Here is an 18092-nt window from a genome sequence, read left to right as displayed (position 1 = left end):
TAGCACAATTCTTTTTCTCTGCTCCTTTTCCAGGTATCTAAATCTCCTGACAGCATTTTTGTCAAAGACAGTTTGAACTAATCTTGGAAGAAACAGGTTCAGATTCTCAGCCTCCACTGATCCATGCAAAGAGAATCCAACTATGACTTCTATCAAACAATAGATCACTTTTTCCAGCTTTAAAAAATTTGTTTCCACTCTCATTTCATTTTCTAGGGAATATTTACCGAATGTTGATTTTTCTTCTTGCTCCTACTTTGAGACTGATTTGATTGTATGTTGCCACGTTTTGTTAGGTTCTTCTTTCCTTTAGCTAATGTTAGATACCTTTAGTATTGCAATTACTACAAAGAACTGCATCAAGACAATAATGTGTTTGTGTCCTCTGCCAATCAGCAGTACAAGAGCCTTTCCTACCAGCAAGGAACCGTGAGTTGGAGACTTACTTAGTGACCACTGAATGTGGCATCATGAGTATTGTTCGGCAGGTCTTGACAGAGCGGGTGATGGTTTCAAAGTTCTGCAACTTCCTAAAGGGATTCCAGATGCACAATGAATACCTACAGAGCAAAAGCTTTTGTATATGGAAAGGTAAAAAAAAAAAAAAAAAAAAGCTGAATTTTAATTTTAGTTAGATGGTTTGGCATTTTCATTAGTGAAAAGAAGGTAGAAGATGGACAGGCTTTATCCTTCACTTCGGGGGGGGGGGGGGAATCAGAGTAACTGATTAAACATCATCTAGTCAACTAAGCTGGACAGAGCTGAACATCTTTAACAGAAGTGACTTTTTAGATCTCAGTCACTTTTTCACTTGGCCTTAAGTGAATTTGCAGAAGAACTCAAATTCTGGCACAGCTCTATTTTACTGAAATTAGAATATAAAAGGATACTCCAAGAAGTCCTTTTGTTCTAGAGAAGCATAACTATTGCTAGTCAAGGATGGGGGAAGAGCTGCATGAAAAGGGAAGGAGCTCACCTTTTTACCTTGGCCAAGATCTCTTTTTTTTTTTCTGAGTCAAGGTTGAGCTTCAATAGTGCAGCAGGGTCTTGGAAAAACAAAAGCAATGGGGAGACAAGTGATGTTTTATTCCTCTTTTGCTAGCCAGCTAGCAGATCTATTACTTCTTCAGTATCACTTATAAGAAATATTTCATTGTAGATACCGTGCTAGACAATTTTCCCAACCAGCTGACACAAACAGCAGAGTTCCTGTGCTTAGCAGACACAGCTGGATACATCGATATCAGCTACCCACCACTCATGAGGCCAGAGAGGAAAGTGGATGTTGTCCTACACTTAAACTATTCTTCTGGATCACAGACGTCGGTGCGAGGATTACTCTGTTTTCTTCAGTAATAACCACTGTCTCTTTAATTCCTAAGGAACCACAATAGTTTACATAGAAGAAACTTACTATAGGAGAAAAAAATTCTTAGCTGACAGTTCCAGTTTCTAGATGTCTAGATCTCATGGTGATGCTGATATACCACGGCAAATTCCCTAAAGAGAACAAAAATAGTATCAGTTTTCTAAAGTTTTTGTTTTTATTTAAAGCTATGATAGATAATTGGCTATCTCCTAGACCCATCTGCTACTGGGACCTCAATATGACTAGCTACATCCTCTCTAGTGAGTGTTTTCCTGGAACCAGTACCACCACTTATGAACTCGTTCTGTTTCTAGCTTGTGACATCTGTCTAAAGATAGACATATGCAGCTGGATTAGAAGTACCTTTGTCCACTTGTCTGTAGTAAAGGAATTTGCTATTTTTTTCAAAGTCAATGAGAAGGATATCCTTTGATGTCATATTTGCTGTTTCAAATACCCGCTAACAACTTGGCCTAGAATTCCTATTACTAGATAGGGAGGGATAAGACAGAGCTGCCTGAAGGCTAGAGATGAGTTTTTACAGCTGCCGACCAGACTCAGCAGTAAACGTCCTGTTTTCCAAAGCGAGTGACACATCTGTAAAATTAAATTAACATTTCAGTCAAGAAGACATTTGTGTCCAGATACCTACATCACTTTTCACAGCAGACTTTAGGCACCTAACACAGTCAGGGGCTTTTGAATATTTCCTGCCAAGTTAACAAGATGTTTGTACCTTTGTGACTCTGCATTTAAAAATGTACCATTCCGGATTCCTGGTCTTTCTGCTGATTTTAGGATTTTCTCCAGCAGTGGGCATGTTTCTGAGCTCTAACCAGCTGGGCCAACCCCTGCCTGCAGCTATGAACATTTTATTTATCTTGCAGATAAATGCTGAGGAGGAGGTAGGACAACAAGCAGGAGTTCGAGTTATAGGCTGGGTCTAGAATGTTATTCTGTTAATAACTAATAGTTAATTTCTTGCAAAAGAAAAGACGACCAGAAGAAAGAAACACTGATAGTGAGCACGGGTGTCTGACCTTTGTGAGGCAGCCTTTGATGGATGTGCTGAGCACTGAAGGAAGTTGGGAGACCAGCATTTCTGACTTTTTTTCTTCATGTCTAAACACAGCCTTTGGAAGAAGCCTCTAAGTACTTCTTAAAACAGGGAATCCCGTTTCCCAAAATTCACCTGAGTGAAGAAGAAAAGAAGAATCTAAAGGAGTGTTATATCTTTGAAGACAAAGAGACCCCCGAGGCCCCTATAGTGATATTTTTCCCGCTGGTGAACGACTCGTTCAGGAAGTACAAAGAGCCAGGTAAGCCGTGGGAGCAGCTGGGTCCCCCCACTGCCGCCAGATGGGAGCCTGGGGTCCGGCTTGGCCGCACGCTGGCAGCAGCGGGCACTGGGCCCTGCCGGAGGCTGTCGGGTCCAGCCAGAGGCCACGGCTCCTCTGTGCCAGCCTGGAGTGGAAATACTTGAAGCTTGCTCGAAAGACGAGTGGGAGCAAAATCTCTCAGCGCAACTGCTGGAGAGAAGCCTCCCTTTTTGCTAAAACGGACCATGACTTAAACGATCCCGGGACCACAGAAGTGTCCTGTTAATGGTCTTTATTTATTTGGCAGGAGTGGAACGCAGCCTGGCTGAGATGGCACAGGGTGACGTGGACGTTTCCAGTCTTTGTTCCCCTTACTGTATAAACAGCTTTACCTACACGGAGGAGGAATTTGACAAGCTGGTAAAACTGACCAGCTACAACATTCAGAACAACAAACATTTGATTCTTCAGGCTTTGAGTTCAGCTATAGAACAGAAAAAACAACAGACAAAATAAATGCCAAGTTTCAGAAATATATTTGTATCATTCATTTTCCATGCAAAAGAATCAAAAACCTGCTTGTGAATGAATAGTGCAGACTTGGGAAAGTACTAAGATTTTTCTTAGCTTGTGCTTCCTCTCCACCAAGTGGCAAGCCAAGATAAACCAAATAAATAAAATAATGATTAGCCTCATAGGTGCTTATTTAATTTGATTTTCACTGTTGAACCTTTTTTATGTCTGTGTGTATACATATATGTATGTGTAAATATATACAGACGAAGAGCTGCTAGGAAATATGGGGCGTACTGACAAGTATTTTAAATGCATGAATGGAGGACAGCAATGCAAATTCTTTTAAAATGTACTGCACTGGTAAAATTCACATGTAAAGCCCAGATAAATAAGCTACAGATATTTTATTTATTCTAAACTTAGCACAAACAGAAAAATACATAATACGTCTGGACAGTTTTAAAGAAACAGAGAAAAGTATATTTTATTATACTGTCAGCATGAAATTTAGTTGCAGATAACATGCAAAACTACACATAAAAGTTATAGAAAAGAGAGTATACATGGAAAGTGTATGTTTTTCTATACTTTTGAATTTACAAATTCTATTCTGATTTGGAAAACCCCCTGGAAGTGACATGTGTTGTGAGTCAAGATCAGCTCTTGTGGTGCATGTGTAAGTACCTAACTTGGGGTTATGCTTTTCAGTAAGGACCCATGGCATTTCGTGAATCCAGCTCAGCATCTACTTCTCGTTAATTTCAAGAAGTTTAGTAGTAGTTCCTGTTATTATAACGTAGGGATGCTATGAGCATAAAAACCTCAAAAAATGGAAGACATTCAGATTTTGTGGCAATAGGGCAAGCTAAGTGTTCTATATTGATATTCATAATTTACATTGATGTGTAATTATATAACTTTTTCAGTTCCTAAATGTATACAAGCAACACAGCTCTTTTCATTGAGCTCATTTTTGAGCTGAAGACTAAAATAATTATTTGCTTTATTATGGATTTTAATAATGCAAATACTCTGTAAAACTATTTCATTATAACAGAGATGTTGATCTAAAAAAGGATAAAATGTTTCAGTCAGTATCATCTGTCCTTAATTGCTTCAAATTTGAATGAAACTCAGTCACTTGTTTATGTTGAAGTAACATGTATTAGCACACACACAGCTATAACTGGTACATTATGAATTATGCCAACATAGTGAAAATAGAAAATAAATCCTTAAACAAAATCCAAAATGAAATGTGAAATTCTAAAGGGTTGAAAATTTCTCTTCTCTCTTGCTATCACCTCCTGTCTCCCTCTTTTCCTTCTAGCATTCCTCCATGACTTTAAGCTCTCATCTTCTTCAGTCTCCGACACTCACCTTCAATGACTTCACCTTCCTTAGCGATGATGTGTCCTTCCCCCAGCAGTCTTTTCCAGGCTTTCACACCTCCATGCAATTTGCAGCCCTGGTTTAAACCTCCAGTGCACTAAAAAGGCTGTTTTCTTAATTGTGTTCATCAAGCACTCCTCTCCTTGTGATCTCTGCTGCTGAATCACATAGTGCCTTTCAGCATTGCCTCTCCTCTGGTCCAGGCTCACACATAAATATGAGGAGCCATTCCAGCCCTGAACTCCCTCTCAGGCTTCCCAGCTAATTATTATGGCAAATCCATTTTGTGTGACACATGCATTTGCTACTTTTCCCATCTGCTCATCTTCCAGTTGCAGTTTCAGGCATCTTCAAGAGCTGCAAATGGAGTTCCTTTCTGTGCCTTCCAAGGCCTTTAGTGATGCCAAGTTTCAAGAGGTCTACTCCTCTTTTTCCATTCCTGCCCTTAACTAATCCCCCCCTATTTCCCTTGCTGGTTATTTTATTTTATTTTATTTTATTTATTTTTAAATTTTTTAATTCTTGCTGAGTATGCCATTATCGTGTCCTCTGCTTCGTTGTACCAGTCCGCCAGGTGCCATTCCTGCCTCAAGGCAATCTGGTCAGATCCACAAGCTAGCTTCTAGAGGTGTTTCTGGTATGGCTGAAGCTCTTGGACAAGAACTAGATCGTCCTGTCAATCCTCTGCTTGTAATCCTCAAACATCCCATGACTTTCTTCTTGCAGATGTATGTCTGCAACCTGCTCCCTAACCTGACCAGCAGCCAGCTAAGTCATACAATGAGGTCCTCAGTGTGACACTAGAAAATACCTGTTTGTCTAACATTGCTGTTGACCCTGAGCAAGGTCTGTCTTGATCCTCAATCTAGCAGTCTACCTCCTTGGGCACTGGGGGCCTTCACCCAGAGATCCCATAGGCAATGATCCCGAACCAAGGGGAGGACACGGGCCCCATCTTGCCATATGCAGTAAAGCCCCATTGCACTGTCCCAGTGCCCCCAGCTCCTGTGTGTGCTATGTGCTGTCACCCTTCAGCATGCTCTAGCTTGTATGCCACATCCTGGCAGACAAAGGCATGCTGACTCTGCAACCAGTATGCAAAAAGAGGTGACAAGACAGCCTCACTTAGCAGCCTGTCACCTCTAGGCTTTCCTTCTCGGTGGGGAGAGGGGTAGAATGGACATGTAGAGAAATTTGTTGCTTTATCTCTGAGATATTGTAGAGGTTGCTCTTGGTGACAGTTTCTCAGTGATGGCTTGTTCTTCTGAATTCCATCTAGTCAGCACTCCTGCTCCACATTTAGCAGAGGTGTTTAGTTTACGACTTAGGGGCTTGATTAGTTCATTGGCCTCAGCTTGCTTTTTATCTTTAAACTTATTAATTAATGATGCAGACCACTTACAGATTATCCCGGTCTTCAGTTCTGCTTGCAAGCTAGTGTGGAAGCTTTGTTTGGTGTTGTCTTCTGGTGTTTTTTTTTTCTTTTTGTTCTGGTTCAGCTGCTAATTGTCTATGCTCAGCCTCTGGGCTGTACTGAGGCATTGAAGGAATGTGGGTGACAGCCACAGATGTAAATTTTTAAAAGCCCTTTTGTTTTTGCAGATTGGGAGTGTCCCTTTTTACAGGAAATAGGAGTAATTTCAAGGAATAATCCCCTGAAGGCAGGAATCAAACAAGAGTAGAAGCAGTACTGTAAAAATCCAGGCCCATACTGTATTACAAATATTAGCCTCAATAGGGCGTAACATGATTTTTCTTAACTATTTTAAAAGGTAAAACTCTTGGTAGCTGTGCTGATAGGAACTATAAACATTAACTTAGTGGCCTCCTTAATTCTAATGAGTATGTTTTGCATTTTTGTCTGTGTCCGGCTTTTGTTCTTACCTATTCATTATCTGTAGGTAAGTAAAGGGATTACCATGCAATTGCATCTTTGCCCCAGTCCTTCTGATTGTCGCAAAGATACATCAAGAACTGGGCAGCTCAGTGTGGTGAGTCAGCCTATAAGGACCTAAGAAAAGCACAGTGGGAATTTTGAACCCACTTGCGAGGCATGAGGGTACTCAGAGAGTTGTGTCAAGTGAGTGCTGCTGATGAAACAGGAACCAACGGCATTGGCAGGGTACTTTAGCCACGGTGTTATTTTTTTCTGCTGTGGTTGGCAGCACCATTTTATACTATTTCAGCTCTTCTGTAGACCAAAAAGTGATCGAACAAAAAATTATTACAGTCTGAGTGAAGTGAGCTATTCATTTCTGAGACTACCGGTTGTTCCGTGTGAACAACAGGAAATGTGTCTGCCACAGAGAATGTGAGAAAATGCAGATGATGATAGAGCAGGATTCCCTTTTGAGAAACCCTATACCAAAACTCATTCCAATTTAAAGTTTAGGTGTGTATGTACAATATCCCATCATCCTATTAAAGTGATAAGCCTCAGAGGGGCCAGCAGGGCCTCGTTTCTAGCAGGATTAGTTTCCTCATGCGCTGGTCTTAGCATGCTGGTCAATAGGTAGCAATGGGTGACATATGTATGTCTTTTATGCCATTGAACATTTGTGTCTTTAAGCTCCTCCTGAATGTCATTCTCTTGCAGGGTTCCTACCAAAACACAGCACACTCTGCAAATTCATAAAGCACCTCCCAAAACCTCTCCCACCCCTCCAGCTCTTCATATCAGATATTCCTGGGGTATCTACTTATGTCTCTGATTCCTTTCTCCTTGGTTCCTTTTTTCTCTCTTTGATTGCTTATTTTAGTCCAATCACCTTTTCTCCACACAGTTGGGTGTCTCACCTGGACATTTTTGACACAACGCTAGCTACTCTAATGGATGTAGCTTTTCATGCTGATTCCAAATATGACCAAACTCATATTACTCAAACTTGAAGCTTCTGGAGGTACTATTGCAGTGTGGAAGTGACATGAGAGAAAAAGGGGAAAGATAAAGAAAATAGATGGGCTAAAAAGCAAGGGAGAGACAACTGGAAGAAAGAAAAATTTTTGTATAACCTCTGAAAGAAAGTGAAAAGGGAATTACAGCTATGTGGTATTGAGATGGACAAAGGAAGAGAATGGGTATTTTAGGAATTCAGGAAGTTAATGAGAAAGGAAATCTGGAAAGAAATGCAAAGAAAAGAATGAAGAGGAAATTAGGAACAAAAAGAGGATGGAGACAAATATTTGAAATGAGATAAAGGTGTCTCCCTCCTTTGCTTTCTTCAAAGCAGTCCTGGTAAGCTGTTCCTTTAAAAAGAAGAACAAGCAAAACCCCTAATCCAGAAAACTTGATGGTATTAAATCCTACTACCGAGATTCTGATTGTAAGTCTCTCACTTTGTGCCACACAGGTTCCTAATATACATATTCTGAGTGCTTTCCAACTCCCAGCTTTCTCCTTTTTTTACTAAGTTTCCCAGGTTAACTTTCTGATGACTGGTCCTATGCGCTGGGAAAAGAGGGTCACCTACACTGTCAAAGTAGCAGCTCTACTGCCAGCTGCTGCTTATTGCATCTTCCTGCCTTTCAGCTAATAATCTGTAAATTAGCTGTTAATGAAATGATTGCTTCCTTCCTATTTCCTTTCTTCTAAGTGAGGTAATAGAGGATCTTTAGAGGCTGATAGCTATCAGGTAAACAGCAGCATGTTTCTACATATAGTAGTGTATACTTTTAAATCTTAAGCAATTAATAGTTTCTTTACTTTTGCAATTTCTGCTGCTGCTCAGCTGGCTAACAACTAGAATTACTGCAACCAATCTTGAAACCAAACCATGTTCCAAACTCTGTATTTGTTTTAGTTTATTATCTACTTTGTAAGTGTACGATGCAGTTTATTTTTGAGAGTTAACAGAGGAAGTGACACCTCATATAGACCAGGCTCTGTGGGAGAAGGTATGGGCGAAAATGGCATGAAAATTTCTTAGGATTCCTTACAGGCTAATGTCTTTTGGTTACATACGTGCAAAAGTCTTCAAAAAAATCCTTATCAGAACCTTAATATGAATATTTGTTCTGGTTACTCTTAAATTCTGATCCATTGTGACTACGACTACTGATACCTGAGTTGGTGGCATGTAATCCGCAGTCAGTTTGGGGAAATCAGAGGAAGCACCACATCACACAGACTGCCTTTGTCATCATTAATGATGTCAGTCTCTTTACCGGGAAAGTGATGCATCTCAGTATCAGAACTGCGTACCAGTTATATGCCTAATGCGTATGCATATATGTAATGCATACAAAGTTCCGCACTTTTCTCAATATGATCATCATATCCTCACAGGAATATATTATAGTATTTTTTTTAAGTCTTTGGTGAAAGGCTGATTTTAAAGTTTATTTCCCAGAAAAGTCCTGCTTGCCTTTAACAAGGGTAAAGACAACAGACAGCATCAGTGCCCCTGTCTCCTCTCCTACTCCCATTTCCTTCTTTGCTAATGGACTGATGGACATGTGGGAAAAAGCCAGAGTGCTCACCTGACCCTGCTCTCCAAATTCATATTTTTCAGAGGTATCTAAATACCACCTCTGCACAGTGAGGTGCTCACAGTCAATCCGAGCTATGTATCTAGTTTACCAGAATAACCCCAGGCTCATTTCTCCTGGTCTATTCAAAGGCTAAGCAAGCAAGGCATTTAAGAGGGATACAGGCTATCAGCAGCTCTGGTCAAGCCCAAGAAGGTCCGAAAACAAATCAAAGACGCGTTTGAACTTATTAATTAAAACCATAAAAAGCTGCTCATGGACTTCCACTTCTCCACAGCGTAGCTGTGCAGTCAGAAGTAATATAGAGACCTCTGCCAAGTGATTAACTCTTTTCTGAGCTATGTACTATGTGTGATTAAGAAACCTAAGTTTTAGAGAGACTGCAAGCACTAAAGAAATGAAGTAGTGTGCTGTTTGCTGCCAGGGCAGCAGTAAAGGAAATAGTCATCTGTAAGGGAAATAGGTTGTTCTGCTTTATCTACCTTTAAATTACTTAAATATGAAATGTAAAGAAAGAAAATAATACCACTTGGAGACTCTGCTTTTTTTTCTACAGATTGAGACCCTCCAGCTTTGTACCCTCAGATTTTAAATTAGATAACATTACTTCAATTGTTAATGACAGCCTCAGAGTTTTCTTTTGTACGACGTTTTTTGCAGAGACAGTCATGTCGGAGCAAAATAACTTTAGCTTAGCTGAAGGCCACAAAAATCCTTTCAGATGGTTGAGTATGCGTATAGCTGGGGAATAAACTCCATAGACATGGAAATCTGTGTGCAGAATCTGTGTATGCTTCTCCGTTTTCCTTCAGGATAGGGATTCTCAACTTTCTTAAGATCTATCACCTTTAGAAGGGTTTCTGAATGAACATCATCATTTACGTTAATGTTTCTCTGGACTAATGAGCTTTAGGAAAGCTGGCCAGGTCTAATAACTGTACTGGTATTTTCAGTATCCCATGGTGGGTCTTTCAAAGTCAGGCAGGTCGTCTTTTTTGGAGAGGCTAAAAAAGAATTAGATGATTGTTCTCCAAATTCAGCTGCAAGAAGAGTTCTCAAGGATACAGCTCAGACTGTCCATGACCTGAGGCCAAAAGATGCTCTTGCATTTCAAGTGTGGGCAGAACTACTTCTCGTGCTGGAAAAGCAGATGCTATGACACAGCCTGTTGTTACCAGAGCTGCTAGTTTGTTATTCATTTGTTTTTCTGTGTTTGAAGATAGTAATTTCCACCGTGTATGCACAGAGATGTTGATGTGCTCCTTTGTTTACACTCTCTAGTTGAACAGAATCTCTGTAAAATGATGCTGAAACACTAAATACTGTATTCAGTTCATTTATTTCACTTGATATGGGCTTCCTACAATGGCTCTGTAAAATTCAATTGACTTTTTCTGGAAAAATGTACAAAAATGTTACTCTTATCTGCTCTGCATAGTCATTATATATTTCCTTGCTCCTCATTATACATTTCACTCCTTGTACTGAACAAGAAATATGAGCCAGCCCAGGAGGAGCTGGGAGCTACTGGTTCATGCAATAATCAGTTAGCTGGTGGAGGTGGCACTTTCCAGGGGGAGGTTATCTTGTGGCAGAGGTCAATGCCTCTTTGCAGGCAGTGACGTTCAGGTGTCCCTGACTGTACGGAGATTTTAACCAAAGTGGAAAGGTAAGGGCCTGCGCGTGGGTGGGTCACTGGTAATTATTTACATATAGGCACTTTTTCCATGGCTCATTTTTCCTCACGCGGGTGCATGGGACCTAGTGTGACTTGCAGCTTGATGTAGCCCATGTACAGCAGCGAGGAAAGCCCTGGTTTAAAAGGGATAGGTCCGGATAGCTGCGTCCTTCGTGTTTCTCCTCCTCCGCTCTGCAGAGCGGCGTGGATTATCGTTTGCCACAAGGAAAGTTGGCCGTGCTGCAGGATGGTGGCACTCAAATGCTGCCAGGGAGGCACAGCCTTCGGTACCCAGCTTGAGGAAGGCGTCCCATCCTGGCAGGATTGAACGGGCCCCTTCCGCTAGCACGCTTGCCCCAAACAGCTACAAGCAAAGGCTTCCCCAGAGCAGCCATCCTCCACACACAGTCCTCTTCAGCAATGGGAGGGGATTCCTCTACTTATAGCGCTGAGATGGGTGGGGCCCCAGGTCGTTTTATAAAATAACTTGTCATTGACTCCTACAGGAATCCTGCAAACATGTCTCAGCAAGTGCTGCTGCCAGTGGAGGTGCCAGAAAAAAGCCATTTTAAGAATGCAGGAAAGGCCAGGATAGCATCAAGTACCAAAGCACCACAGGTAAGAAAACAGCTTTAAAAGCTTGTTTAAAGTATGCTTAAGCTACATATGACAGAAAAAAAAACTTTACTTTGAGATCGTATGTATAAAGAAGCTACTGTACGTACTCACACTCAGATGGGACTAAACAACAACATCTCTGCCTCAAAGAATTTAAGTTGAAAAGCTCTCTTCCTTGCAATCTGTAGCAAAAGGTCTCCTGACTACACTGGAGCCAAAGATCTCAGCTTTATAGGTGCAATGAGAGCAGTCAGCCTGGCAAAGGGGACAGAACAAGAAGAGAAAGTACAAAAAATGGACAGAGAAGGGAGACAACTTGAAGGTAACAGGGGAGTGAGTTAATAGCCTGAATCTAGACCAGGACTTAAAAAAAAAAAAATGTTTTCCATACTTCACACTTCTTTAGAAAAAAAATAACTAGGTTTGTTTTTAGTAGATGTTTTTCTTTCATAATCAGATGTTGTTTTTGTCAAAAATTGAATATTTTGTGTCAATATTGATGATATTTTGATAGATGGGTCAACTTTATTTTTTTGTTTTTGGAGAAAGGCTAAGGGTAGGCTAGAGAATTTCTATATTTCCATTTTATTCTGAATTTTCCATTTTGGTTTGCATTCTCTGGGTCATTTCAAGATTTGCATGTAATTTTAGCATGGTATACGTTATTCTCTGCGTTCTTTGATTAGATGAAGGTACATTGTTTCAGGAAGTACTCTGAAAAAAGAAATAAAAGCTTTTGACATTTTTCATAGAAACTGTCCTGCAATGATGATTTCCTATGAAGCATTTCAAAACAGAGTACATTTTCCTACATTTTCAAAATACTTTTGAAATTGTGTTTCCAGAAAAAAAAATTGAAATGTTAGATTAAAATTTCTGCAATTGCAATGTGTTTCATGGAGCAGAGATTCCGGGTTTCTTTCATCCAGAATTAATGACCCCGGAGAGAGGGAGCAGGCAGACAAAACATCACATTTAAAACAGACAGCAAACCTTTATTCACAGAATATAAAGGCACTAGTTTTTTGGTTTTTTTCAGCGTCTCACAACTTATACAGTTCTTCCTTCATTGCTTTGTTGACACGGTACTGCTTATATGGATTTTGTACCAGTAATATCAGTGTGTGCAGAACCACCGGGTGGTTTGTTCATTATTACGAGAACAGTAACACAATGGGGTGTAACCACCAGCAATTCTATTTGGGGTTTCAGCAAGAGTTACTGCAAGTAGGAATTAATAACCTACCCTAGCAAAACTGTTGTTGTTTGAATGTTATCATTTATCATTTCATTCCTTTCTGTCATCAGGATCAACACTTTGAAACCTATTCTCCGGGACATACTGGACCAGAGGAAGGAAATGGAGAAAGTACTGAGCCAGACAATGGTGATTTCAAGGTATTATGAATAAGAGAATTTCAAACCAAAAAGAGCTAAGGGTTTTGTTTGCTGAAAGGGGTCATGCAATAATCAGTTAGCTGGTGGAGGTGGCACTTTCCAGGGGGAGGTTATCTTGTGGCAGAGGTCAATGCCCCTTTGCAGGCTCAGATAGCCTGGCTGCTAACCAGCAGTTTGAGTAGATAAATAATGATGGCAGCAGTTCAGGTGTTACAAGGCAAACACCCTTAAGTTTGTGTGGATAATTTTATTCCGCTCACATTTGTGATTTTCAGAATTGCTTGCTGTATTTTGGTTCTGTGTTTCACTGGAAGCGTACGGAATACCTGCGGTTTTAATCCCTCCCTTATTGTAAAGAAAAATCATCGGTAGGCTTTCTGTTCCACAGTGCTTTTTGCAATTGAATGGACTGGAAGTAGCAGTGATGTATACAGCCTCCACTCTAACAGCTTCAATTACGTAATCTCTAGCCTAGCATTTTGCGTAAAGCTGTTAAAGATCCTGGATTATTGATCCCTGATGTCCACCACTTCTGTGCTCCATTGGAATAAAACTGCAACAGGGGAATTTGGTGAAACAAGTGAAATTTGAATACACTAGCTCTATGTCTTGTGTTTGAAGATCACAATTTCTAACAAAGATTTTTGTTAGAAATTACTGATTTAGAGGGTTCTCATTCAAGTAGGTTCTTTGCTATCTGTGCAGTAAATACAGGCATGGTTTCATATCAGGATTAGAGAAATTCAAATGAAGACATAACTCATATATACAGCAATGTTGTCCCAAGAAATGTCTGATTCTGAGCCTGACAATTCTATGAAGATTTGGTTCATAATCCATGCGAATGAGTTATTTCAGCTTCATTTTTCTCAGTATAAGACTTTTATCTGGAACTTGAAATGATACTGCAAATGGGCAGGCAGGTGAGCTGGATATACCTGTAGGTAGTTCTAGTACAATGCAGGCACCAAGAAATCAAAATAAATTCTCATTTACATTCCCAATATTTTTACTTTTTCACATCTGCTTTGTGCAGTTTAGCATTTGTGTTTGCCCATTATTAGGATTTGTATTTTAAAATAAGTGATATTAAAAGATTTTGCTGTGTTTCCTCAGGAAATGCTCTGTCAGTCTGGAGTCTTTTTGCCTTGTAAATATTTAGTTTACAATCTGCAGTATCCAGACTGTGGAGACACCGAAGCTTTGGATCATGTATTAGATCAAGAATTTTGCAGATAGTAAAACAGGTTGAAAAAAATGAATCTATGGGTCTTTTGTATAATTCCTCCTGCTTAAAAGAGGTAAGGAACCTAAAGTCATGAAGACAGAAAGCAAAGAGATTTGAACTTCTGTGTTATTGATTACCTATGATAATTACATACATGACAGGCAAAGTCCTGCCTCCATTTCTTGATCCTACACAGTGATATGTTTGTTTTTCTATTATCTGCTCTGGAGAAGGACTTAGATTAAAGACATTTAGGAGTGGTGAAATCTAGAGGAGGCAGATGTGACAGAAGTGGACCAAAAGAAGCATCTTATGTGCATGGAATCGTGACCTTCTTCTAGACCACTATGTTGCAGCTCTCTCTCACAGGAAGACTATTTTTCATGTTTCAAAATTGCAGAATTTCCAAAAATTAATGAGAATTCGTTGATGATGGACTGACCTGTTGCTCTTGTGTTGAACACATGCAAGCTACAGTTTTTTCTTCTGTGATCAGAACTTAGCACTATATTCTATGTACTTGCATGATCATGACTTGGTTATTGCAGCGTATCATGTTTTGTGTGAAGGACACATGCATGCTCATATCTCCTGCTCGGTCTTTCTCTCTGAAACATAAATGTTTCATCACTGAAACATATGGAGACTTAAATATGAGGGTCTCTGCCTGCTAATGTAAATCAGCTGTTACAAACATATCATAGCATATTGTAGCAACTGAACATGCTTTTTGCCAACATGCTGATTTTCATCTGCATAACAAAATCTTTGTTCACGTCTTGACTGGCACTTTGCGCTGTGCTACAGCAGCAGGTAGAGCCAAGTCTGGCATGCCAGGCATCAACGTTTATGTTTAAACATTTGAGGATTGCAGCAGTTCTCGTACAACAGTTAATGTGGGAAAAGGGAAGGGGGAGATTTGGATGTATAGTTCTGAACTTGGCATGAGCCATGTCCTAAAGAGGGGAAGATACCTCATACCTCTGGTCAGTGGCATTTTTTCCCTGCCAGAAATGACCTCCTGGTTTTTGTAGAGTTTATGCAGCCGTGAGAACAGTTTAACTGGAGAGGGGCAGATTAAAGCCCTATGCAAAGCGGGAGCTCCAGCTTCTGCTGAGTTTTGACAACTGGAAGCAGATCCTGAGATCATGGGAAGAGTAGGGAGCTGCTATCCTGCATGGAGAGCAGCCCATCTCCTGGTAGCAGCTAATAAATAGTTCATAACCTAGGGAAGATTTTTGGTGTGTGACGCATTTGTTCTATATTAGTGTCTGACTTCGGATGAGAGTCCAGAAATGCCCGACAGCTGTCAGATGTAAACCTCTGTTTTGCAGTTGTTTAGAAATAGGTGAGATGAGTCTCAATCCTCAGGCAGTTAACCCTCAGTCTAATTTCCTTCTCTCGTATTTTTTCTGCTTGGAAAGGGCAAAACAGAATAAGAGGACTGTACCTTTCACTGGTAGACTATCCTATTCCCTGGCTAAAATTCTGCATATAGAAATAATTTTGCATGCACAATTTAATGCTCTGTGTTTTCAAATGGACCTATTTTTTCAAATCAGAAAAAAAAACCTTTTGTTAAACAGCTGGAGACACAAATAAATGAAAAAGCAGAATATTAATCAGTACTGAAAGCGAAATGCAAGAAGCCTGGGTTATCCGTCAAATAATAAACCTCTGCTGAAGTTCCAATCACTATGCACTGAGATTACCCATGTTGTGTCGATCCATATTTGCAATTCTGGTTTCTGGAAATATGCTTCAAGTAGGGAATCATGTGTACAGTCTTGTTCCTGGAAAATACCCAGAGTCCCCTGATGGCTGTAAGTATGAAGAAGAAATGATCTGAAGGGCACAGTTCTTGGGGGCCTTACATATACACCTGTCATGCTCTTGTGGGCACAGATACATTTTTCCTGCCAAAATCAGGATTATCATGGAGATATATATATATATATTTAAGGAGTGTTTCTACTAAGCAGAGGAAATGTTTGAATCCACAGATACCCAACCAAGACTTCCACTAACTCTGATGAAAAGTACTTCTGACTAAAAGAAGTTGCTGTTACTAAAGCAAGAAGTACAGCTTGTGAACATCGGATTGGCAACAGTCACCAATGCAGCTGGCGTCTCTGAGCTTCTCAGGGGCCAGGGCAGCCTGCTCCACAACCAGGAGAGGTGCTGCAATCTGAGCGTCTGCAAGAGGTGAAGGAAGGAAGCAATTAGAGCAGCTGTATTTCCAGTGTAGAGGCTGGGTTTGCTGGGAATGAGGAAGATCCCCAGAGACAGGACTGAGCAGAGCAATTGGCTGTGCTTAACCTGTGCAATGTGCCACAGTGGGTTCTCCTGCAGTGGGAGATGAGCTCAAGCACTTGCTGGGGCACAGCTTCACTGAGGGATTTTCAGTGCCTGAAGCATCCTAATTACAACTGCAAAGCGACCTGATAGAAACTTGAGGATGAACATTCATTAAGGAAACTTGGTTCACAGATAGCTCAAGATAGGTACTTCTCACACCACCGACTCTAGATACTTCGTCAGCAGCAAAGTATTTTGATTCTTTTGATTTGGTGTTTGGCTACCATCTAGTTAAATTAGCACCTGGAGATGAAGACAGGAGTGCCTCTGCGACATCCTGTAAGTGACTTCATCACAGCAGAATGCTTTTCAGGGACAGGAGTGCAGGGGAACACTAGTAAAGGTAGGAAAATCATCTTTGGATGGCTTTTGTGCCAGATGACATAGAAATGGATATAGGCAGTATTATTAGGTGACTGCAGGGAAGGTGGAGAGGAAGCTCTTTTCATGGTTTTCATGGATAACACAAAATGTTTCAGCTTGGTTGGTAGAAATGGTCGTCTTCAACTATTGAAAAGGTAATTTGACTTTCCTCATGGTTTTTTAACTTCATCTGATCTTTGAAGGATGGCCAGTGGAACTGCATGCAGTGTAGCACTGAAATAGGTAAAGGTACCAGCGCACTTCGGTACATAATTTTCTTTGCTTCTTCATCACACTTTTTCATCCAGCACTGGAAAAGGCCACCTCCACACAAAACCCGAATGAAAGCATGCCATATTTCATGTGGAAAACCAATAATGTAATACCTGCATGAAAGAAAGCTGCTTTAAGATTGTGATATAGTTTTCTTCACGCCCGTTGAAGATGAATTTCAGGATCTCTTCACTACTTTTCTGTTAGCTTATAATGACTCTGGAATAAATATCAGTGTAAAAAGGGCAATAATCAAGACTCAGCATATGTAGGCTGCCCCAAGAAGTGCAAGTGCAAATTCTCCTTTCTGGAATTGGCTGTGTTGGATGACTGCTCTCTGTCTTAGGAAAGCAGCTACCATAGTCTGCTATCTGACCGAACATCTATGGCAAAACAGGGGACTAACACTGAAAAACAAAGCATGCATCAACTTGGCATATATTTGACCACGCTATCTTGAAACTGTGAGACTGGGGCAATCTACAGTAGGCATAGTGAGTCACAAACTGGGAAGATACTGCTAGCAGTAGTTCAGGCTGGAAAAGTCTGATAGATGAAAAAGCCCAGAAGCTGAAAAAGGTATGGAAAGAACAAGTTAAAAATGTAAAGAAGAAAGATCATCCTTTAGCCTCATGGGTTCCCCTCCCATTAGGGAGAACTGTCTTTTGGGAGCTTCGTAGCCACTTGTGATGTGGCAGGACATATTATAGCTAAATTACTGTAGTATTTACACCATTGTGTCTCAAGACAGATGCATGCCACGCATACTTACATCTGGATTTGAGTATGACTTTAGAGAAGGCTGGAATAGACAGACCAACAGACAAATCCGCGTGAAATGCAGACTACCGGGAATCTCCAGAGCGCTCGCTAGTGAAATTTCACTAGTGAAATTTCTGTTTAAACTTCTTACTAAAGTAGTGATTTTATCAAAAGCAAAGCTACAATGTGACAGAGCTAAATGATTGTTGTAGTACTTCCTTGTTTTCCCCAGGGCAGAAATCTGCTTGGGGTCGTCCATCATTCAAGCTGTATTAAAAACCCCTACTGTGTGGAACATACTGACATAGCAGTAGCCCTTCTTTGTCAGTG

General features: G+C 40.5%; 2 protein-coding genes across 2 annotated transcripts in view; both read left to right on the top strand.

The window, feature by feature from the left end:
- LOC104150430 (cytosolic phospholipase A2 epsilon) overlaps nt 1–3204 on the top strand; it is a 35082-nt gene extending 31878 nt beyond the window's left edge. Inside the window, exons 17-20 of the mRNA XM_009684684.2 lie at nt 397–591; nt 1160–1326; nt 2502–2688; nt 2996–3204. Coding sequence (XP_009682979.2) covers nt 397–591; nt 1160–1326; nt 2502–2688; nt 2996–3204 — 758 coding nt within the window. The remainder of the gene's footprint in view (nt 1–396; nt 592–1159; nt 1327–2501; nt 2689–2995) is intronic.
- Nucleotides 3205–11281: 8077 nt separating this feature from the next.
- The window catches only part of LOC104150429 (cytosolic phospholipase A2 epsilon-like), a 38750-nt gene continuing 31939 nt past the window's right edge, over nt 11282–18092 (top strand). The window contains exons 1-2 of the mRNA XM_068944107.1: nt 11282–11380; nt 12689–12778. Coding sequence (XP_068800208.1) covers nt 11282–11380; nt 12689–12778 — 189 coding nt within the window. The remainder of the gene's footprint in view (nt 11381–12688; nt 12779–18092) is intronic.

This window comes from Struthio camelus, chromosome 5 (genome assembly GCF_040807025.1).
Source record: "Struthio camelus isolate bStrCam1 chromosome 5, bStrCam1.hap1, whole genome shotgun sequence".
In the NCBI taxonomy this organism is placed as follows: Eukaryota; Metazoa; Chordata; class Aves; order Struthioniformes; family Struthionidae; genus Struthio; species Struthio camelus.
The sequence above is the reverse complement of the archived record's forward strand: the minus strand, read 5'-3'. Positions and strand labels throughout refer to the sequence as shown.